The 24,230-nt window shown below is 46.5% G+C and overlaps 1 protein-coding gene across 2 annotated transcripts; it reads right to left on the bottom strand.

Annotated features, from left to right (window-relative positions):
* Window positions 1-120: 120 nt before the first annotated feature.
* On the bottom strand, window positions 121-20,682 carry mta1 (metastasis associated 1). Of its 2 annotated transcripts, XM_068338440.1 has the most exons (19): window positions 20,551-20,682; window positions 14,661-14,728; window positions 13,211-13,304; window positions 8,264-8,390; window positions 7,220-7,283; window positions 6,891-7,008; window positions 5,627-5,729; window positions 5,359-5,458; window positions 5,061-5,249; window positions 4,587-4,661; window positions 4,297-4,355; window positions 4,019-4,185; window positions 3,707-3,858; window positions 3,431-3,620; window positions 3,246-3,335; window positions 3,012-3,167; window positions 2,643-2,753; window positions 1,067-1,204; window positions 121-698 (listed from the first exon to the last, which is right to left on the bottom strand). In XM_068338440.1, the coding sequence occupies exons 1-18, from the start codon at window positions 20,576-20,578 to the stop codon at window positions 1,098-1,100; spliced, it is 1,998 nt and encodes a 665-aa protein (XP_068194541.1). In that variant the 5' UTR covers window positions 20,579-20,682; the 3' UTR covers window positions 121-698; window positions 1,067-1,097. The 2 variants fall into 2 exon arrangements, with proteins under 2 accessions (XP_068194541.1, XP_068194542.1); XM_068338441.1 differs by lacking the exon at window positions 2,643-2,753.
* Window positions 20,683-24,230: the final 3,548 nt, after the last annotated feature.

Genomic DNA, 24,230 nt, shown 5'->3' with positions numbered 1-24,230 from the left:
TGATGACAGCTTTAATCTCTGACCTTCATATTAAACAAACATTAAATGCCTCCAGATGTTGTTTAACGTGTTTGCTCACACGTGAGGAGGGAAAGAACAAGTCTGCAGCGACAGCAGAAGGGAAATCAATTATGTTTTTTAATTCATTTTTTTTAATTATCGAAGCATCGATGCGGTACTTGTGAAAAAGGTAGAAAAAACAGCAAGTCTTCCTCAATAAGTTAAACCTCTCCGGCCGAAGAGCGGGCCGCCTCAGAACAGAAGACTCGTTCGGATCCGTCGAACACAAAGACTTAAACGCGTCGTTGAAATAAAAGTGCATCTCCTTGAATTTAACTGGTTAAAACAGAAATAATGCGAGCGGCTTTATGTTACAGTCCTTCGCCCTTTTCCTCCGGGCTTGGCAAGCCTTTCATGAAACTTCACCAGTTCCTTCGTTTGATCGACAAACAATAAGCTGAGTTATAGTTGGTAAAAAAAACAAAAAAACAAAACAAGAACAATAATTACATTACAGTTAGAACGAGAAATGTGGGTAATAAACACAGTCCTGTACAGTCAGGCTCGTCTTCTGATTGGCCGCAGCCGTCCGCGGGCGGCTATTGGTCGTCAGCGGCGTGACAGACCCGTTCTGACTGAAGAATGCTTTGTGGTCCAGTGGTTTGCTGGAAACGTATCCCACGCCACGCCCACCTCCACTGCGGGAACACACAGAATGAAGGGGATGTCATCGCCATGGAAACATCAACACAACACCAGCAGCACAGGCAGAAACAATCCACAGCTGACTTCCTGGGTTCAGAGTCCAGGATGAGGAGGAAGATCCTGTTTGACACGACCGGGTTTCATCTTAAAGGGTTAACCAGCATCCTACATGCATCCTACCAGTTTAACCAGCGTCCTACAGCATTGGCTGGAAACCTTTGCTGCGTTCACTGTCACAGAATTAGTTGGACACCAGGATGTTTCGTGATGATGATAGAGGAGAAGCTGATCTACTCTTCATGTGAAGGAGAACCGGACCAGAACCGGTCCGGACCGGTTCTGGTCCGGCGGTGAGTCTCACCTGACTGGTTTCGGAGCGAATCCCAGAGCTTTCAGTCCAGTTCATGTACTTCATCCTGCAGGGAGACGGAGGCTCGGGCGTCGCTCATCCGTTTGGTCATGATGGAGTGGAGCGGAGCCAGAGCTTTGGATTTAGTTCCTGAACACACACACACACACACACACACACACACGCACACACACACTCAGTTCACTGATGGTACTGAATACCCTGAAGTCTTCTGCCCCCTGCTGGATACAGTAGGTACTACTTCCTGTAGTACATGCACCGAATAATAAACTTGATTGATCGTTTTTCTGACTGTTTGATCCCCGGATCACTTTGATCAGGTGATCAAATGGCAGTTCTGACGCAACTTTTCCATATCTAGAGGTAATGGGTTTCAAGTCAAACCACTACCTAATCATCAATACAGTTGTCATGGTAACAGAATTTTAACTTTGATATTGGTCTTAAAAAAATTATGCTAATTTGAATCCACAGTAAAACAGAAAAAAAATGCTCCGGGGCTAAACAGAGGATAATTCATTACGCTTTACAAAAATAAACCCTGAATCACGACTGATGTTCTGAAGGAGTTAAAACTGTTATAAAGCGCCAGGCGTTGAAGTGATGAGAGTCGAACTGAAGTCGTGACGACGGCAAATCAGCTGATCAGTTGTTTTTATCCTTCCCAGTTGGAGTATTTCTGGCAAACGTGGAAGTAGTCGCGTGCAGAACGACCAGACTGATGTGATTCCTGTCTCCTGACCCATCAGGAATCGATTTCTGATCGGAAGAACTGATTAATCTATTTTCAGCCTTCAATCTCTCTCGTCTGTTTAGAAATAAACATCTACATCTTCTTTATTATATTTTATGGACTTTGTTTCATTCTTATTTCTGGAAGGCGCTTCAGGGGTTGGTTGAATCCGTTTGATGCTGCAGCTTGTTGTTGTTTCGTTACTGCCGGAGCCTCGCTAACGTTAGCCTCAGGCTAATGACGGAGACAGGCTGTTAGCTCAGCCCCAGCAGAATGTTGAACTGCTCCTTTATCAATCAGCTGCCGGTGGGTAAGTGAGAATAAAACATCCTGAAGGACGGGAATTCCTCTTGATTAAATTAATGTTAGAAAAATAATGACTATAAATAATCGAGGGCCTGAAAGCTGCGTTAAAAAGAAGAGACTGAAAGTAAAACTAATCCATCATGTTAGCGTCTGGCAGCTTTCCAGCTCCTTCTGTGGTTGTTTCCCAGTCTGGACTCACACTCCAGTGCCTCTGGATACACTCGCCAGACCTTCCTCCTCATCCTCCTCCTCCTCTTTGCTGTTACCATGACAACGTAGACTGTAGCCTCAAGCTAGAACAGCAAGGCCGATCCTCTCTATCGGTCCTCCTCTCCTCTCACGAGGGAGAGGAGAAAGTGGGACATAACCCAAAAAATAGGAATCCAACAGAACGGTTATGCCTCAACTGTCGAGCTCAGCAGAACAGCTATAGATTATCTGTTATATACGAAATAATATCTATTGATCAATGTACAAAAAAAACAAGAATCATTAAAAGTATTATGAAACAAAAACAATACAACAAACCGATGTTGATGGCTCGGTTAACGCCCATCAATGACCAGTAGGGGGCAGCGGTACGACATTTTAGCATCAAGTCCGGCAGAGAAGAGGAAACAGCGCCACCATCAGTCTGTTCTGTTGTCACAGCAACAGTAAATGAACACTGTAGTTAATGTTTTATGGTAATGCTACTAAGAATTTAAAGTTAATGTCGCTAAGACTGAAAAAAGCCCAGAAGTCAGGATGCTGCATGCGAGCTAACATTAGCGGTAGCCGCTGAAAGTTAGAGCAGGATCAGTTGTGCTAACCTTATGTGCTAACTGAGTTTACCGCTGTGACACTATCTGTAGCCCCCCACCACACACACACACACACACACACACACTCACTCACCATCCAGCCCGTTGTGCTGTTCGTAGGTGCGTTTGCCCAGGATGGTGGGGGAGCCGTTGTTGAGGATGGGGGAGGACTTTATGGGGGTCAGACTTCCTGTAGAGATGGAACCTCCACGAACTGGTGGGTCGGGTTTAGCTGGACGGGGGTGTGCTTCTGTAGGGGGGTTGGGGGGGCAGGATGTGAGCGGGCAGGAGGAACAAATAAATAAACAAATAAACAATCTCGTCTCACCTAAATACCGCACCACTGACTCCAGCGGTTTGCGCTCCACTGGTTTTAGTGGTGAAGGTTTGTGGGGTCCATCTGGCAGCCGTAGGGCACCTAAAACCAGACACACCTGGATTAAACCCATCCATCACACACACACACACACACACACGCTGGCGTCAGCAGATGACGGGGCGGGGGGCGGTTACATTCTGCCTTGATAGCGGCGGCGTTGACGGGGAGGTAGGGGTGTCTGGCCAGGTATCGCGGTCTGATGACGTCCTGGCAGAGGCGGCGAGCCAATCGCGTCAGGCCGGTGGTCTGCAGGTAGAACGCCTGCCGCGTCTTCACCGCGAACTTGGGGCTGCCGCTGTGACGCAGGGGGAGGCCGTGGGGGGACTGGGGGGGGGGTTGACAGGTTTACCATTAGACAAAGCGGAGATGGACGTCGTTGGGAACGTGTGTGTGTGTGTGTGTGCGCACACCATGTTGTTGCGGTTGGGGCCGGGTCTCTCCCCGTCAAGCCTGGTGGGCATCTTCAACCCTCCGTACTTCTTCCAGTACGTCCAGCAGGAGGCGCAGAGGCGACACTGCATGTTGGGGGGTCCCCAGGAATACCACTGGTAGGAGCTGCTGGCTGCAACACACACACACACACACACACACACACACACACAAACACACACACACACAGAATAATATTTTTTAACCTTTCTAAACTGATTCTGATCTGAATTAAGGGGGGGAGGAGCTTCAGGTGAATTGTAGGGGTGTTTTTGGTCAAATGACACACGTACTGTAGCAGCTCTCGCAGGCCCTGCCAAGGGCGGGGGTCTGTGCTGAACCTGGGGCTCCCGGGGGTCCCGGAGGCGCCACCGCCGCCGCCACCGCCGCCGCCGCCGCCGCTCCGTTCACCAGCGCTGGTTTCACACTGTTACTCAGCTGGTTGGGGTTCGGTTTGTTGCTATGGTGAAGGGAGGGGAGGGGGAGGGAGGGGTGATAAAGGTCAAAGATGAGAGGGAACATCACTGTGATGGATGTGTGTGTTCATCTATGAAGACCCCGAGGGACTCACTAGTTGGGGATGTAGACCTGCTTCAACTTGCTCTCCGCCTCGGCTGCTTTTAATCGTTTCTGGTGGAGGAAGACGAGCAAAAATCTGATTTAAAAACCATTTAAAAAAAACATTTAATTAACAGGTGACCCACAAATGACATTTCTTTCCAACCTCAGAACAAATACAAAGCGTCTCCTGATTTCAAAGCCGATTTCTGAATGAATCCTTGAACTGTTGACTCGTTTTAAGATTTTAGATTTCCTCCTGTAAATCAGAAACGATTCATCGGCGTTATCGTTACTGTTTACCTGCTGGACGTATCTGTCTGTGGTCTTCCACATGTAGTAATACTCAATGATACTCGTCAGGGACTTCCAGGGCAGCTGGGGGAGGTGTGCGGGTGGGTAAGGGTGGAGGTGGGGAAACAAAAAAAATATTATTTCAGCATCAAATTTTAAGAAATCCAGCAGCTGGTCCATAAAAGCCTGTTTGATCCTCCAAATACCCACGATGCTCTAGTCCAACGGGTGGGCCTCCACCCATTGGATCACATCCTACATCTACATCCTACATCCCATCCTGAACAGCACCGACGGCAACCAACCACCAGATGGTGCAGTAACTCAGTGACATCTGATGCATCTGATGCAGACGGCGGTTTTATACCATGGCGATCCGTGAACCCAGAAAACATGGGGGTGTTTTCTGGGTTCACAAAGGTTCCGCCTCTGTTTTTGGGGGGAACCTTTTTAACACTCCTTCTCACGTTCGCTGCTACTCACAAAGTCCTGCTGGATGTCTGTGAAGTCTTTGCCGTACTTCTCCAGCGCCTCCTCAAACAGGTTGGCCTCGGAGGCGCTCCACTCCTCCATCTCGTCCCTGCAGAGGATTGGCCCCCCCTGAGGCACCAGGGCGGCGATGGCGCGGGTCATGTCGTAGCCCATGGCGTGGAGCGTGTCCATGGCGTGAAACTGTAGTGAGAAACACAGGGCGTGGCTCAGTTTCAGATGCTAAAACACTCCGTGAGGCTCCCCCAGGATCAGATCCTGGGGGAGATCTGGGGGGGGGGGCTCGTCTCACCAGGGTGATGTCCCTGGAGGCGGCGGCGGCACTCATGTGGAGGCTGGGCTGCCGGACAGAGCTGCTGCAGTCCAAAGCTCTGGCGAAGGTTCCAACGGACCTGCAGGCCAGAAGATGACGGGATGAAATGAGGAGGAACCCAGCTCTGACTGGACAAACAGCTGAACACTGCTGCCCCTTGTGTTCAGACTGCAGTACTGCAACCAACATTAATTAAGTTGTAATAGCGACACGGTTCCAGACGGGGGCGCTGTGTTAGCGGACTTACCGAGCCACGACTAAGAACTGGTCGATCTGTTTCTCCGTCAGCGAGCTGGTCGGGTCCCAAATCCTCTCCTCCAGCTTCTCCAGGTCTCTGCCGTCCTCCTCTCCTGCACCAAACACACAGTTAGCATCGCCATCGCCGCCACACAGGAGAAATTCAATCCTAAACGCTGAAACGTTTCACTCCTGCTTTCTGAACGACTACCTCATCTTTAATGAGTCCCAGACCGGCCCGGCGGGCGTCCAACCAGCCAACCTGCCTGATTAAACTGGGTTTAATTAGAGAGCTGAGAGTCCCACGACGCCCGAGTTGTAATTTTTCCCACCTTCTAAGAATAAAAATCTGGCAAAATACTGAAATGTAAATCTGGCTTATAAATAGCCGCTCGCAGAACGCTGGCATAAATGTGTGGAAAATACCTTTCAGACGGCTTCAGTGGAAATGATTTTGCTGTTCCAAGGTGAAACGTCTTAATTCTAATCAGCTCTGAAAGACTAGCTTTCAGTAGCGTAGCGGCGGCTTCCAGACGCCATTGTTTTGAATGTAAACACAGCAGCAGCTGATCACATGACCGCATCAAAATCACAGAGAGGGAACCAACACAGGAGCGGATTTTATAGATTTCAGGAAGTCTCAACCGTATTTCCACCTGGTGACTTTAACCCTCTGTAGTCTGGAGGATTTTATCATATCATAAGATTTAAAAAATACTCAACATTCACAACAGTAAAAATCAAACCAAAGTGCTGGTAGTTAGAATCAGATTACTATCTTCACTGATTATTTCATCTGTGATGGACGTTGTCGCGATCTCTCTGTCTCTACAATACCATCGGTTCAGCTCTACGCACAGATCAACAACACAACCTCTGATTGGTCGTCACCGTCTTCCTACATCGGGATATTGAAACAAGAAAACAAGCGAATGATTGAAACCAGACTTCATGATTGCTTCCAAATCTCCTGGCAGGATTACAATGACCAGCGGCGTCTTGTTGGAATATTTAGCATTCAGATGCTAAACAATCTACAGAGATATGGAAGCATCAGTGATGCTTTCATTTTGCCATCAACTGAAGCGACACCAAAGAGTTAAAGCGTTGCCCTCGTTTAAAGGACTCTGATGCATCGCACCCCCTCCGTTTACTCCAGCTTAAATATTCAGTCTGCAGAAAAATGATATTAATGTTCAGCTGTCTATAAATAAACCTTCAGGAAAGCGTTAACATGCAGCCTATGAATAATACTCTGAATGAAAACTACAAACCTTCTGTCAGGAGGTCGGTGATGTCGGCCTGGAACTTGTTCCCGACGCGGATCTCCCCCTTATCAGCCAGAAGCGTCTTCTGTTGGGGGTCGTACACCAGCGAGTAGAAGAAAGCATCCTGGGTAATAGCAATGCAGGAAGGGGAAAGACGCAGAGGTGAGAAAGAGGAGTGCTCTGCTTGTCTCTCATCTCCTCAGTAAAAAAAAACAATGTTCTGGGTTAGGAAGCTGAATAATTCATCTGGAAAGAAGGAACTCATAAGACTGTAGCGCTGAAAACCAAACACCACCGTGACGCCATCGTGTGATTGGGTGTGAAAGAGTACCAACCTCTCTGTCCAGGTACGACTTCAGAGCTTCTGTCTCGTTCAGCAGCGTCACACAACATTTCCCCCTGAGGAGCAGAGGAAGAATGAAAACACAATGTGTTCCAGGCTTGATGTTCCTCGTTTGTTGCTCCTCATTGTTCTGTACGAAAGCTACACAGGTGGAAGCAGGAATCATTGTTGTTCATCATCTAATCAATAGTGTGAGGCAGGACAACGTGAACGGGTAGGGACGGATCGAGGATATGCTACCAGAAATGGGATATTTACAGACAGCTAGCCGTTAGCAGCTAACTGGACGAAATAAAAAAATCATCGAAGGTCCATGAGAGCTTTATTTCACCGTGTGAACCTGGACTGTTTCACCGTGTGAACCTGGACTGTTTCACCGTGTGTACCTGGGTTTCTTTAACAACAGACGAGCTCCTGTCAGTGTGTCGTTCAGTTCTAAACCATTAATTAGGGTTAAGCTGTTGGCCACGCCCTAAATCCCGCCCCATCCTGGATGTTAAATCATCAGCTGTAAACTGTTTGCAGAGCCTCTTTCCATAAATATCAAGTAATAATATGGTAACGATTAGCTGGGATTAGCCGCCAGCAGAGGCTTTGTGTTCACTTCCTGTGGATTACTTCAACTATCTTTGACTGCAGCAGAAAATGAGAGTCAATAAGAATCATCACATCCTCCTCCAGAATGAAGATTTCAGTGCTGGCGTTCGGTATCAAAAAGGATTAAAAATCTACTCGACATTCATTTCATCAATAAGCAATGGCAACTTATCGTTTCCATAGCAACTACTGTTTTCATTCTGAAAGTAATTTGCAGCGTCTTCAGTCATGAGTGCATCGTAATGACAAGCGAGTCGCCGCGGCAGCACCGAAGTCACGATGAAACATGAATGAGTGTGAGAGTAAAGGAGAGGGAGACGCTGAGGAAGAGGTGGATGTATTCAGGTCTGACTGGACAGACGATCCTAAATGATGCTGTCATACCCGTGGGGCGGTGTGCTGATGTGTTGCATCGCACTAGCGCCTGTGCTAACAGTACCTGATGTGGGTGGCGGGTAGAGACTCCAGCTGGCGGGACAGGAACAGCTCCCGATGTCTCAGCTGGTGCTTCTGCTTCTCGGGCAGGTCCGTCATCTCTGGGTTCTCCATCTCCTCCTCCAGCTCCCCTGGGTGGTTAAAAAGAGGTTAAAGGTCAAACGCTTGCACATGAAATGAGGTGGAACAATGACAACCGTGGGAATGCAAATCTGTCAACAAACGGTCTGAACGAGAAGCCCACAGGAGTAATGACGACCGGTGAATCAAGCTTCTAAACAAACAACGATGGATCCAAAGATCTCATTCAGCAATGTAAGAACACATTCAGAACCTCAGCTGGGCTAAGCGCTAATGCTCAGGAAATGCTACTCCACAAACTGAAGCGGATCCACCTGCTAAATACTTGTTTTATTTTGCATCGGCATCAAGCTGTTCAAAAATAAGCCTGATTTTAAAAACATGTTGGTAGTCCTCCTTCAGAATAACACAGGTGTTAAATAAGATATTGAAAGGAAATATCAGCTGACCTCACCAAACTAATTCCAGATCAATATAGTCCTTCAGAAGGAATTGGTCCAGCTCACTGTATCCCAGAGGGGGAGTCAGTTTGTTAAGGTAATAACAGTCCGTTCTCCTCACCTCTCCCTCCCCCCTCCCCCAAAGGCCCATTCCCCCCCCCCTCTTTCACCATCTTTGGCCTCGGTAAGGCGACCCATTCATCAATAATTGATAATTGGCTGGGACAGGTGAGATGGAGAGGCAATTTGTGGAGCAGTCGGTGTGGCTGCATGAAGGGGGGGGGGGGGGGTGAACCACTATGTAGGCCTAGTGTGTGTGTGTGTGTGTGTCACCGACAGAGATTCAGCTCAGTAGGTGACGAGATCCCACTTTCACCTGATGTAAACCATGAGGTCTCCATGTTTCCATGGTAACATAAGAATCCATGTTGACTGAGGGGGTGGGCGGGGTCTGAAGGGGGCAAAGGGACGACCAACAGACGTGGTTAATAATTTCCTCCATATTTTGTTGCTTTAATATAAGAGAAGACGGAGCGAACGGTGTGTGTGTGTGTGTGTGTGTGTGTATTTTATTGATTTTGGTCACACATCCCTCCTCCTGAAATCCCCTGATTGCTTTTGTTCTGCTTGTCGTCTCCCTCTCCATCTCTAATGAAACTCCAAATGAATTGAAGCTCTCTCTCTCTCCTTGCATCTCCTCATCCTCACCTGATGAAGGTTTCAGAGACTTTTGAGGAAGGAAAGAAAATCAAAATCCAGTCTTTGTGTGTTTTTATCATGACATTTGTAGTTTTTATATTTTCTACTTCTAACAGGGTTGTGGTGAATTTTAAAATTCGTCGGCTTCCACAGGCGAGACTGAACGGCAGAGCAGCAGAACCAAACAGCTTCAGGCACCATCAATGATCCCAATACCAGAAAAAACTGATAAAATTCAGTCTAGCCTTTTCTGGGAATTAAAAACAGATTGAGGCACATTTTCATTATTCACATTCATTATTCTGAATTGTTGTCATTATTCAGACAACAATTCAGACTCATCTGTTTTCACCAGCATTGAATGTTGATGGACTCGGAGTTTGTGTTCAATGATGGTGGTGTTGCACGTCTTTTCCTCATCATAAAGCAAACAAGGACATTATTCTTTGACAAAGTTCATAAAAGTTTGCAAGGAAACAAACCAGCAGTAAACCAATGGTAAACCAGCTGTAAACCAACGGTAAACCAGCAGTAAACCAACGGTAAACCAGCAGTAAACCAATGGTAAACCAGCTGTAAACCAACGGTAAACCAGCAGTAAACCAATGGTAAACCAGCTGTAAACCAATGGTAAACCAGCAGCAAACCAATGGTAAACCAGCTGTAAACCAACGGTAAACTAGCAGTAAACCAATGGTAAACCAGCAGTAAAGCAATTACAAACCAGCTGTAAACCAACGGTAAACCAGCTGTAAACCAATGGTAAACAGGAACCAATCCAGTCACAGCAACATCCTGTGACAACCCTGAATTCAAAAATTTACCCTGACCTACCTACATAGGTTAAAGATCAAACCTAGTGCTCTGACCTACTTTCATAGATCAAAGCAGTAGCTTTGATCCACGGTCTTACTCACATTGCCCTTCTCCCACTTCTTTCTATCTTATCCTAGTTTTCTCAAGGTCAAGATCATCTTGTTTTCATCCCCTTTACTGCCCGAGTAATGTGCTTTTTGTTTCATCTTTCTATCTGCTACGTGGAAGAATGAGGTAACAGGGAGAAGAGATCAAGAAGGCGGAGGATTTTAATTACTTAGTGTCAACAGTCCAAAGCAATGGAGAGTGTGGAAAAGAGGTGAAGAAGCGTGTACAGGCAGGATGGAACGGGTGGCGAAAAGTGTCAGGTGTGATGTGTGATAGAAGAGTTTCAGCTAAAATGAAAGGAAAGGTGTACAAAACTGTGGTGAGACCAGCGATGTTGTTTGGTCTAGAGACAGTCACTGAGGAAAAGACAGGAGACAGAGCTGGAGGTAGCAGAGATGAAGATGCTGAGGTTCTCTTTGGGAGTGATCAGGATGGATAGTATCAGGAATGAGTACATCAGAGGGACAGCACATGTTAGAGGTTCTGGAGATAAAGTCAGAGAGGCCAGACTGAGATGGTTTGGACATGTCCAGAGGAGAGATAGTGAATATATTGGTAGAAGGATGCTGAGTTTTGAACTGCCAGGCAGGAGGCCTAGAGGGAGACCAAAGAGGAGGTTTATGGATGTAGTGAAAGAGGACATGAAGGTAGTTGGTGTGAGAGAAGAGGATGCAGAAGACAGGGTTAGATGGAGGACACTGATTCGCTGTGGCAACCCCTGAAGGGAAAAGCCCAAAGGAAAAGAAGAAGATCTGCAACTGGTGCGAAGATATTTGGTGGACTAACTAATGGACAGACGGACGGACAAACGGACGGACAAATGTTGACAATTGCAATACATCACCGCTTTGAAGCGGGATGTAACCAGCAGCAAACCAGAAACAAACCAGCAGCTCACTGGAAACGTTATTGTCTTGTTAATACAAGCCTCAGCCACATTTCAAAAATAGAAAACGGTTTGAGTCGTGGCCAATTCAAACGGCTGAGGGGAGGGGCCACAGAAGTGCATCACCGCCACGGACCAATCAGGAGCCTGCTTCACTCACAGGGGAGGGGCTAATGAGGAGGCCCTGTTGGAGGGAGCGCTCCAGATCTCTGCAGGCAAAATACTTGATCAATGACTCACAGGAGACACATGCACGGAAACACACGCACACAGAATCACACACGCACTGAAACACACACGCACGGAAAGACACACACACAGAATCACACACGCACTGAAACATACAAGCACGGACACACATGCGCACAAAAACACACATGCATGGAAACACACACGCAGAGACACATGCGCGCGATTACACACACACACACACACACACACACACACACACACACACACACACACACACACACACACACACACACACACACACACACAGCCTTCGATGGTTCCAGTGATGGAAGCTACAAACACACACAGCTAAAGAAACACAGACAGGATGTGGCCCCGCCCACCGCCGACCCTCTGCATTTCTAACATGTGTGAGTGTGTGTGTGTGTGTGTGTGTGTGTGTGTGTGTGTGTGTGTGTGTGTAAACGTCTGGAAGCCCCCTCCCCAACACTGCAGCTGGCAGAATGGACCCGGGGCAGGAGGCCTCGACCGGGACGGGCTGCAGGAACAACGCTAGGAAACCTCACATCAACCGTGTGTTCATGTCTGCTGGAGGAACACAACACAACACAACACAGCAACACAACACCAACAAAACACAACACAACACAATAGAATACAACACAACTAACGCAATAGAAAACAACACAGCGGAACAACAGATCCAAACACAACACAACAGCACAGAACACAACCAAGATAAATCAACACACAGACTGGTGACACACACACACACACACACACACACACACACACACACACACACACACACACACACACACACACACACACGCCCCAAGCCTAGCCAACATTACACGTACCACACCCAGTCAAAGTGCAGTTGGTTTCCCTCCCCCTCCTCTCAGATGGAGTGTTGATTGGACAGAGGAGTGTGAAATGGGAATCAAACGGGTCACCTGACCCGTCTCTCAGGTGAGACACACCTGGCTGGACTCTGATTGGTCTGAGGAGCCTCATTTGTACCTCCAGAACCTGAACAACTGCTGCTAAACACAACATATTAACCCCTCCACCCCCCAGTTGTCTGTCAGCACGTAACTGATAGGACAGAAATCATGGAGCATCACAAACAGAAGTAAAGCGTGTCGCTGCTGGTGAGTAATGACACAACAATCACAGCCGGGCTCTGCCAGCCTGTGATTGGTGGGCGGTGGTATTTACCCACTGACGGTGAACTCCCGCCCACTGACGGCTCCGCTTTCAAACGCCAGCTGCTGTTTACAGAACCCAACGCAAATAAACCTACATCCTCTTTGAGGTTAAACCCAGACCCGGCAGACCCGCTGAGACTCAAACACAAACACCAGAACCGAGAACAGGCGACACCCAATGCTGGGACAGAACCAGGTTCAGACCAGAACCTGGTTCAGACCGTCTCCAACAAGAAGACCAGAAACAGATTCAGACCAAAACCAGGTTCAGATCGTCTCTAACATACAGACTAGAACCAAGTTCAGACCAAAACCAGGTTCAGATCATCTCTAACATACAGACCAGAACCAAGTTCAGACTGTCTCTAATATACAGACCAGATCCAGGTTCAGACCAGAACCAGGTTCAGATCAGAACCAGGTTAAGACCGTCTCTAACATAAACACCAGAACCAGGTTCAGACCAGAACCAGTTCCAAACCGCTGCTTCAGGTTCTGGTGGTCGGTCGGTCACTCACGTGCGTGTTTGTCTGCCAGGGCGATGAGGGTGCTGGAGATGTCCCTGCGCCGGTAAAAACACACCACTTTGGCCTCCACGTTCCCATTGGCTGTCTGCAAACCAGAGACAATCAGCGTTACCACGGCAACAAGTGGGGCCACACACAGAGCACCCACACACACACACTGAAGAAATGAGATATCCACAGACGAGGATAGTCCTTAACGAGACCAAAACCCACAGTCAGCCGGACACGGCGGCGTCTCATTGGTCCGCTGGCGTGATGTGGACACGTTCTTCAATCAGGAGCTGCACGATGAGAGGTTTTGTCCATTGCTAGCTGGCTAAGAAAACCCGCTAGAGGTCTAAAAATCAATGGCGCTCATTTAGGAAGGGATTTGTCGGTTCCACCTTCCTTTGAAACGCTTACAAATAAAAAGAGAATGAACTCTGATCACGTTCGTCTCGACGCTTTTGGGTTAAGACCTCATGAATCCTATTAGAGACGAAGAATAAACGGTCCTCGCGTCTGATGAAGGCATCAGTATCACTTAGGATTCTGACAGCAAATTAAATTACATAGTTAAATGACATTATTCATAGTTTATGAATCTGGTTTCTTGGGTTACATCATTGGGTCAGGTGCAGATTAAACCAGAGCAGCACCTGGATTAGACGCTTTCAACACTGTTGTGCACAATTCACACAAGTCTACTTCCTGTACTCTATACAGAATGTAAAACCAGACACTTAAACCATCAGCCCCCTGATAGGCTAACGTCATGGAGACGTCATCCATGAAGCTAGTTAATATTAAAATGATATGTGAAAATATGATGTTTTGTTTTCGATGCCGTTCTGTTCTTTGTGGATGAGCTTCTCCCGCCTCACGGGGGAGATCCCAGAGGAGCAGAGACTGACGGTGGCAGACAGTAGGAGGCTCGCTGAGCTCAACGTCAATCACATTAAACAGCCTCCATGTTAGAAGACGCTAACAGACGTTAGCAGACTCGGGACACGGGTCGGGACCGACAGCCGACACCCGAAACGAGTCTCAGAGACACAGAGACAGTCTCAGAGCAGCGGCGTAGTCAACACTTCCTGTGACTAAATATGTGTCAGTGCTGCTGCAGACAGGCTAACGTTAGCTTTAGCTGCTGGAGATTTTTCGGGCCATCAAACACATCCACACTTCATCTTCAAATATATCCTGTGTCTTCTCAGGTCGGGGTGTTGGAGCTGCCCTCTACTGGTCGTGATTAATGATCCTCTACTGAACTGGTTTCACAACTAAAATTAAAGTTCTGTTCCTATAGAGTACATCACAAAGTTACTGTTAGTGGTGCTCCAGGTTCTGGTATTGATGCCGGTACTAAACCCTACTAGAGACCGCTGTGTTCAGGGTTGTAATGCTCATCCGTCGGGTCCATGCAGCATTCAAGGGCTCATATTCAACATGGGACACTCACCTTGTTCAGCTCCTCTATCCTCCTGATCAGGAGTGGGTTGCTGGACGAGTTCTCAAAATAAACATAATCTGCAGAGGGACAGTGGGAAGAAAAGGAGGAAGAGGAGGAGGAGAATGGGAAGAGATGGGAGAGAGAAATGTTGGTCAGCGTCGTGAGGTCACACAAATGAGCTCGATTCCCACCAAACGTTGCTGTTCATACAGAAGATCTCACACAGGACGCTGGGCTGTGGATGGAGGTCCGGCTGACCCTCCCGTTTCCTCCTGCGGGTGTCTGTTGTTGTTTGCATGCGTGATGCATTTGCATTTGTGGAGCTTTTTCACTCATGTGTATCTTACTGTGTGTGCGTGTGTGTGTGTGTGTGTTTCCTGGCCCCGTTCCCACCCCATTGGAGGCTTAGCCCTTCCCAGGACGTCCCACCGGCCCGGTCTTGGTAGGGCGCCTGCTCTTAGCCCTGCATGTGTCTTGGCTGAGCGCCGTCAGATTAAAGCCCACGCTTGGCAGGCTGCCTGGAGGCGGAGCTATCCTCCCCTCAACCCCCCACCCCCCAAAAAAACGTCTTCTTGACCGAAGATGCCAGAGATCGAGCGAATATTCAGCGCCGTGCCCGCGAGCCACAACGCCAACTCCAACATCCAGAACCCCCCAGCGTTACATTGGACGAGCTGCAGGAGGAGTTCAACCCACGGAGACAAACGCCTTCAGTTTTATGCTGCTGTTTGTTCTGCTCCAGTATTTAGACTATAATTAAGACAAAGTATAATTCATTAAATGACTGCTAATCTAAAATAGAAGTTACCACAGGCAGCTCCACATTTGCTGAGTGTTTTGTGTCTCATATCTGGTGTCAATCCATCGTGTTTGTTATCACACAACGTTCAAATCAGGATGAAGACCGTCGACTCGTTTTACTGTAAAATATATGAAGAAAAGCAAAATGAATACAGGCGCTGAGCAGTGACTGCTGACTCGGAATTTTTTCTATCGCATCACCTCCTGCTAGAGAATGAGGAGGTCACAACTGAAGACAGGCCGGGATGCGTTTAGCTACGTGTCACGTATGGAGGCCTTCAATGCATGCTGATGGACTTGAAGCTGAGGGACATGAAGCTGAGGGACCTGAAGCTGAGGAACCTGAAGCTGAAGGACCTGAAGCTGAGGGACATGAAGCTGAGTACCCTGAAGCTGAGGGACATGAAGCTGAAGGACCTGACCACCAGGTGGTTTGTGAGCCTGACGTCACTAAAAAACCACGACTAAACTAAAACAACGTGTTGATTGATTGAAGTTGTTCATTAAATTAATCATTTATTTATTACCAATAATTTGTTTTCATGGAAGATTTTGGACATCTTTCATTGTAAATCTTAAAAGTTGCTTTATCGTTTTTTTATCCATCATCCCTTTAATCGACCTTTTACGACTTTAACAGCTCTGAAAACAAACGAAAATAATCCAGACACTTGCTGCTCGTTACACAAATCAGCAAAAGATCATTTAAGACCGAAGCCAACGATCCATCGATCAATTAATGTGATTACTTAAAGATTTACTGAGCAGAAAAACTAAACGTAAAGAGAAAAACATTAAGATATAACTAAAACTAAACTCTGAAATGGGAAGCTGTGCAGTGAACAGTTGGCGACTCCACGACTGTCGCGTCAGTATGAGGGGTGTCATGCTGGGTGAGGCTCAACAATAAAACATCTCATTTATATTTTGTTTGCTGAGAACAAAAGTCAACACCTATAAAACTGTGCGATGCAGTAAACATCCGTCTCTGTAGAGACCCATTATGGGATGCACACCTCCACAGCCACCGAAAGCAGGAATGAAATTTCACTGAGGTGCGTCCAGCAGTTTCAGACCAATGTGTGTGTGTGTGTGTGTGTGTGTGGTTGGACCTCAAGGATATGAAGCTGATCAGTTTCTAATTAATCTGTATTTATAAGTTTCATGATGGACCAATCAGGATGTCAGGAGGACAGATTGTCATCACAAGGTGGAGCCTTCTGATCAGCCATTGGCTCACAGGAGAGCGTCTACATTGTTCCTGTAGGTGGAGGTCAATCAGACCAATCAGGAAACATTTCCACCTCTGCTGTTAAACACTAAGATGCCTCCTAAAGAGGACAAAGGGAAACCAAACTGTTCCTGGTTGAGCTCTTGGTTGCGTTCTGATTGGCTGACAGTTAGGAGCTGTTGGAGTTTCCTCCATGAGAGGAGCTGAAGTCTGGACTCAAAATGAGAGCAGCGGGGGGGGGGGGGGGGGGCTGCCTGTAGGCTCTCAGCAGCGTCCCTCCATCTCCCATCAAACCCCCCCCTCCTCTAACCCTACAGCCTCCGCACCGGGGTCCAGCCAATCAGCAGGCTCCGGCGGCCGTGATGTCACGCAGCAGTCGGGTTTTGTGTGAGCCAATGGCGGCGTGTTACCGAGCTCCCTAAAGAGGGAGCTTGCTGGGCTGATTCAAACCAGGCCAGGGATGGAAAACATGAGAGGGCCGGTGGAGCGTCGCCCCCCCCCCCGAGAGCCGATGGAGGTGATGGAGTCAGGAAGTAGAAACTCTGAGGACAAGAAGGTCGTTTGTGGAGGAGGCGGCGCTGCGGAACGACATCTTAACGCCCAAAGTCTGTTTTTATCCTGGAAAGTTACTCATATATAGATGAATTTCAAGTTTGATGATGCGTTTTTTTTCCTTCTACTTTTATTTGAAACTGGGGGGGGGCATCTGAAGACGACCTTTGACCCCCACTGACAACGATGATGATGATGGATGACGATGATGAAGCTGGAAACAACCACAAGCTCACCTCCCATCCTTACTCACACAACTGGGCGTGTCTGACTATGCTGAAGTTGGGGAGGGAGGGGGGGGGCGGTTTCCACGGCGACGGAGGGACTGTACTATAAATCAATCCCACACCTCGTTTCCCTCCGTTACAGCTGCTTCGAATGAGACGTACGAACACATCTGTGGGACGCGACCCTGTGCCCTAACGGCGCAGACGCCTCAACCAATCAGGACAGGGAATCTGTCGTTGGTGCGTTCAGATTGCAGCTCTCGCCTCCAATCAAACGGCGTCGATCAGCGGTTCTTCCACAGGTTTGAGACCAGATATCTGACGGAGCTAGCTAGCACACAACATGCGATGATGCGACGTTTGGACAAGCGTTAGCTCCGAAGACGACGGAACTGTCTCTCCAGATGAGACCGGGGCGGGTGGGAAATCAACACCAGACAAACAAAGAGTGGGCGCTGCCAAAGTTAGTCAGACTGGAGATGAGTCAACACTACAACTCCGTTCACAGCGAACACGAGAGAAACCTCTCCACACGAGCTGCGAGCCGATACAGTTAGCATTTAGCACGTTCTACCATCACCTACTGATTTGATAAACCTTTATTTTAATGCATGAAAACCAACAAACCCAGAGTCATTTCCATCAAGGTTAGTAAACCCTGATGTTTGTAGAATGACCTCCTCTGGGCTAGCTTAGCTTAAAACAGATTAGCCGACCCGAGACAAACACTTCCTGGTGGAAGGAAGTGGAGTTTGTCTCAGCGGGGAGTCCTTCCTCCCAGACGTCTGACTGAAACCAAATCTGTTCTTATGTTTGAAGAGACATTCAGTCAAATTGATGGCGGAAAAAAAAAAAGTAAACAGTTCTATAACTTGGTATTTATGTGCCATGGTTTCTCCTCACAACAAAAGAAATCAAGCTCAACAGAAAAGAACGCGATAAACAAAAATTAATTCCGCTACATCCACCGCAAAAATTGTAAAACAGTAATATTATTACCAGAAATTTCAGCAGCGACCAATAACACGGTTTCTGTGAAGATGTAAATAAACAATAGTTTTTGTACAGGATGGAAGACTTGTAATCGTTTCTTTCTGGCTGCTGACAGAATCAATTAACATCTCGATTAGTCAGAATAAATATTCCCTCCTGCTTTTCTTCAATGAACTCAATCAAAATAATAAAGGAATCATTTCTGTCATTTTGTTAGGCAAACAAAAGTAGCAGCAAATGAAAATACTCGAGTAGGTAGTTACATTCCATCAGTAGTTACCATCAAGTTAACACCAATGCGACTAGAGGAGATGGTGTATGGTTTCCATAGCAACAACAGTCTGATCTGTCGTTTTCTTAGCTGAATATGTCTGCTGACTTAAAATATGAATGACAGGATGATAGTAACTATGGCTGCAGAGAAACAGAGAGGAAGAGTCGGATGAAGAAAGAGAGACAGAGGAAAGGACAGAGAGAAAAATATTGTAGAGAAAAGAAAAACAAAGAAAATGAAAAAAGGAGAGAGACTGAAAGAGGTGACGAGAGAACGAGAGAGAGAAAAGGGAGAGACAAAGAGAGAAAAGGGGAGAGGGAGAAAGAGAGTGAGAAACAGAGAGAAAGAGGGAGAGAGAATGACGGAGAGGGAGAGAGAGACAAAAAAGAGTGGGAGAGGGAGAAAAAGAGATGAGAGAGAAGGGAGAGAGAGTTAGATTGGAGGGAGAAAGACGAGAGAGACAGACAGACAGATAGAGAGAGAGAGAGACAGACAGACAGAGAGAGCGACAGAGACAGACAGACAGACAGAGTTACCACTGAAGCACATTAAACTTTCAGCCTCCTGCAGACTCCTCGTCAGACGAACCGATAACACGTCGGTTCGATCCTCTTCCTCCTCCCGAGGATCTGATTGGCTGTTGACAGACGCCTTCCTTATGCTCTAAAACTTAAAAGGCTGAGTCACGAAGACGCCATCAGCCGGTCTGAGTCGGGCTGAGAGGAGCCGGTTCAGACTGAAACGGGTTCGCCCCATTCAGACGCGTTAGTCAGCATCTCCTCCACACGGGGTTTTATCTGAAATACTTTCTGTCACCTGTGAGAGAAGACTCTTCATCACCAGAGGAGAAGCAAGCTCTGGTTCGATGGGACAACCCCCACCTAATGCACCTCCTCGGGAATATTCAAGATATTTACATACAACTTGGTCAGAGGTTCTCCGTTTCACCTGACGGCCAACATTCCTCCCTCACTATTTTAAAATCTTAAAAAATGCACTCAGATTCCATCAACAAGGAGGAAACAAGTCGCTCCAGGGATGAAGAGTCACCTGCCATACACACACGGCCGTCATCCCCAATTTACTCCTGTGGTTTCCATGGAAACACTTTTGTGTTTTTATCTGGCCGACTATGTGTCCGAGCTCCACCGAATAACAACCAAAAATGGTTGAGATGTTCAAATATTTGGAATTTTTCCCATGTGAATATTATCTAAGGTTGCTCATCTCCATCAGAGGGATGTGTCATATACTGATGATGATGATTGGGGGGGGGTTGATGGGGGGGGAGGGGGGCATCTCCAGATGAATGTTATTTGAATCATTGCATCCTTGTTCCCTGCCCTTAAAATCCATTAGCAGGAAGATAAAACAGCTAAATAAAAAAATATAACACGTGATAATTTCTCTCCATCCCAGCCCATTCAGAGACGATAGTGAACTTTTTCCTATTTCCTCTGGTTAAGTCGGTGAATAACTGAGTAATAGTTGAATGGCAAAACTTTTCGTTCCCCTTTAAATATGTACACACGCCATGCATGTTACGTTAGATGCATACTGAAGTTTGGGATGATCGCAAGTTACAAGAAAACACAAAAGAAACCCACTGCTCTTCATCATCATTCTCCTCCTCTTCACAGAGCAACCATCATCATCATCATCATCATCATCATCATCTGTGAAGCACAAGGCTCTTTAGCTTTAGGGGATAATAGAAGGGAAGGAAAGACGCTCAGTAAATACCCCGAACAGCCGCTGGCCCGCCGTGAAAACATCACGGGAAGGCTCGGAAATGTCCCCCCCCGCCCCCAGCGCCCTTACCTCCAACCCGGTACATGTTGGCTGCCATGGCTGCCCCGGTGCCTGGCTTACTCTCCAGGTAGAGGGGTGGCTCTCTCCGTCGGTGCTGCCGGAGCTGTGCTAGCGCTGCCGCCGCTCTGTGTTGGAAAATGGAGGATTGATCAATACGAAACGGCCGAGCCGAGGCGTCTTAAAGAGACAGTACACCCCCGCTCCGGTTGGACGGCGCGCCGCCCGCAGATAGCCGGTGTAATTAACTACCCCTTTAATTACTAGCTTGAAGCGCATTACCGTTAGCCGCTAGCAGCCGGGTCGCCCGCAGTGATGCCTTTACTGTCGCGGCCTGTGCGTGACGTCACTATCGCGTCCCAACCTATCCAAGTTACTGTGGTACCTCTACTTACGAAATTAATTGGTTCCGGAAGAAATTACGTACGTAAGTAGAGACTCGTTTTCCATGCAAATGCCCTAATCCGCTCCAAACCCACAAAAATTCCAACATAAATGTTTTACAAAGCATAAAAATGCATCAAAACATGTAACAAATACATGTTACAATTAGATTATTACACAATAAATGAGAGTTGTGCATAACGTAAAAAAAAAACAAAGAATAGAGTAAAGAATAATAATGACGGTCATTTACCTTTTCACGGCTGTCCTCATTGTTTTTTTGCCCTCTTTGGTTCATGCACTCCTATCTCACGATGCCAAACAACAGAGTGAATTCCAGTCCTCCTTTTGAACTTCTCCAACGACCCACGAGATGCCTTAAACTCCTTAAACTTCCTTTTGTTTTAATAACGCGTCGATTGTAGATTTTTGGCCATATTCTTTGGTGAGATCAACCAAACGCATCCCTTTCTCATGCCCTTCTATTATATCTTGCTTTGTTTGTATGGACAAAAAAACTCTTTTCTCCGTCGCTTTCTTGGGGTCCATAGCGAATACGTACTGACAAAGTTATATATTATATTTGCACAAAACTATCAGACTACCTCACGGGTCGAGTGCCGAATGCCGAGACACTCCATAAGCACCGTTCCAGCTCCACACAGAGGTGGAGTGGCATCCCTCTTAGCCAATGGGATGCCAGGAAGATACGTAATAGGTAATAGCCAATGGCAGAGCAGCTATGAGAATGTTGTCTTCATGAACCTGTGGGAGATTCGAGTATCAGCCGATACTGTGTTTTTACATTACGTAAGTCGAAATTTCTTTCGTAAGTAGAGGTAATACTTTCCTGCTGAGAAATTTAGTAGGTAGAAAATTTCGTAAGTAGAGACATTCGTAAGGAGAGGTATCACTGTACATATTTAAAGTACCTACACAGTGTAGGTAATTTAGTAACGTTACTCGAGTAACGTGGTTTGTTTAAGTAACGCCAAAGGCTGAAAGACATCACAGTTCACATGAATTTAGCACGGAAGCTAGCTAGCTCAGCAGATATACCCACTAGCTCAGCCTTTGATAAGATAACAAGACCCTAGCGATGCTAAAAGATGACAAACCGGATGTAGATTTTTTTTTAAAGAATTTCTTTACAACGCAAATGTTAGCTCTTAAAAATCAGAATAGGCATGTCAAAATGATGACTACTTTTTATGAACGTTTTTGTCACATTTTAAATTGACAAAGATAAATGGTGATGGCCTAATTAAGTTTTTTTAAACTTACAAATATACAGAAACAAAGAAAACGTCAAGAGACTGTCTGATGACAAGTATCAGTTTGCAGACATGCCCCCGAGGATGTCGTCACTGGATCCACCAAAGCTAATGATTTTCAGAATAATGTTAACACTACCATGAACTAACATTACATATGTGGGTAATTACTTGGTTTATCAAGCAGCACTGAGATAATGACGTCAGAGGTGGGGGGGTCAGACTCAGGTAGACTCAAGTTTAGAGCGATAACTCATCCTGTGGGTTTAACTGACATGACGTTAATTTATGAGCAGAGCATCACAGCTAATGTAGCTCATTGGCTCATTTCCTTGCATGGCATCTTTTAAATATTTAATTTCACTGAATTTACTTTTAGATCTACTGCACGCGGAGACCCCTCTGTGTCTGACATCATGGAAAACACAGAATTCTGGCAGTTTTACATTTTCTGTTAAATGTACAAATGGGTTAACTGTACAAGTGCTGAAGTAATGATGATGAGATATGGTAAAGAAAATCGGAATACTTTTACACATACAGAGAAGAGCGGTACGGTTCATGTTAAATGAACAGTGCTCCTCTGCGTGGACGTTTTACGGCAGAGCAGAGGAAACCCAGAATGTGTTTAGTATTTTTGAGGCGGGTTGTTTTCTCAGTTTTCATTGTGGAGTCGAGCGTGGAGCCTCAGCGCTGGAGGAATGCTGTGGTAAAGGCTACATCTGATCTATACCATATGGAAGCCTCAATTACTGTGTTCTTACACTGGGGACCACAGGCTGCAGTCACATGACCGCTGGGAGCCAATGGGCTGCGCTCACAGTGCACACTCCTGCTCGATGTGCAGCTCGATGTTGGATCTGTGCTGCATAGGACGGATCCTGCAGAGTGTCCCGGGGCTCCTCCAGGAGAACACTGAGGATGTGTGTGTTTGTGTGTGTGTGTGTGTGTGTGTGTGTGTGTGTGTGTGTGTGTGTGTGTGTGTGTGTGTCTGTGTGTGTCTGTGTGTGTTTGTTTCCACCACCATTGTCATTCAGAGACCATTTTAGAACAAATGTCCATAGTATAGAAAAACTGCACTGTATCCAGCTAATTTAAACATATGCGTCATATATCAGACACATCATGTGGATTTACAGCTATAATTTACCTCTAGCTGCTAGGTGTGTGTTTCTTTGGTCATACTCTATTTATGTTAGGATAATACACACACCCGTCTATACAGGAGGATTCTTTGTATATCTATTTAATTAATTAATTATATCACAGTGAAAACGATTATGCATTTCATGGGGTTGATGTCTATAAGTCTGTTCAATGTAGAAAGGATCCAAATAGAAATTCAGGTTCACCTGCTTTGGAAGTTTAGCAGTAATGACTCCAGTAACCTTGGTTACAGGATTGAGGTTTAACTTGAGGCCTGACTCTCAGGCTCTGATCGAAGCTCTCGACTGAACGTTGTTCTAGCTTGTGTTATGATTTCTGGATTATTTCCTGAGAAAGACAAAGTGTCTAAAAAAAATACCAAAAGTTAAAAATTCCTAGATCAAACCGGAACATAAAGAGTTTATATCTAAGAAAATCAATCGTTTGTGTTTTTCCGGAAAGTAATTTTTTGCATAATTAGGGAAAATGTTGAAAAAAATGTCACAATGTTGATTAAAAATAAATAATAGACTGCAATAAATATGATTTATACCTCTTCTCCTGGCTGGATGGACAACAATTCTGCATGTCTGTTTGTCTGTCTGATACAGGCTCTGCTCCTGCACAAAGTAAACTGATATTAGTTCAGGTTTCTGCTGTGTTTGACATCCTTCAGCAAAAAAGCCTCAACATTCGACAATATTACTGCCAACTTTGCCAGGATACTGGTTTCCCTGCCAGTCGTGGCTGCAGAGGAGCAGCAGCTCAAAGCAGTGCAGGTGTTGGATCTCAAGCTGTGGAGATGGATTGAGAAAGTCTGCAGGAAATCCCCTGGGTTTCTTTCTTTCATTCTCCACCTCCTCCTCCTCCTCTTCATCCTCTTTCTTT

The sequence above is a fragment of the Antennarius striatus genome, chromosome 17, assembly GCF_040054535.1.
Source record: "Antennarius striatus isolate MH-2024 chromosome 17, ASM4005453v1, whole genome shotgun sequence".
Classification (NCBI taxonomy): domain Eukaryota; kingdom Metazoa; phylum Chordata; class Actinopteri; order Lophiiformes; family Antennariidae; genus Antennarius; species Antennarius striatus.
The sequence above is the reverse complement of the archived record's forward strand: the minus strand, read 5'-3'. Positions and strand labels throughout refer to the sequence as shown.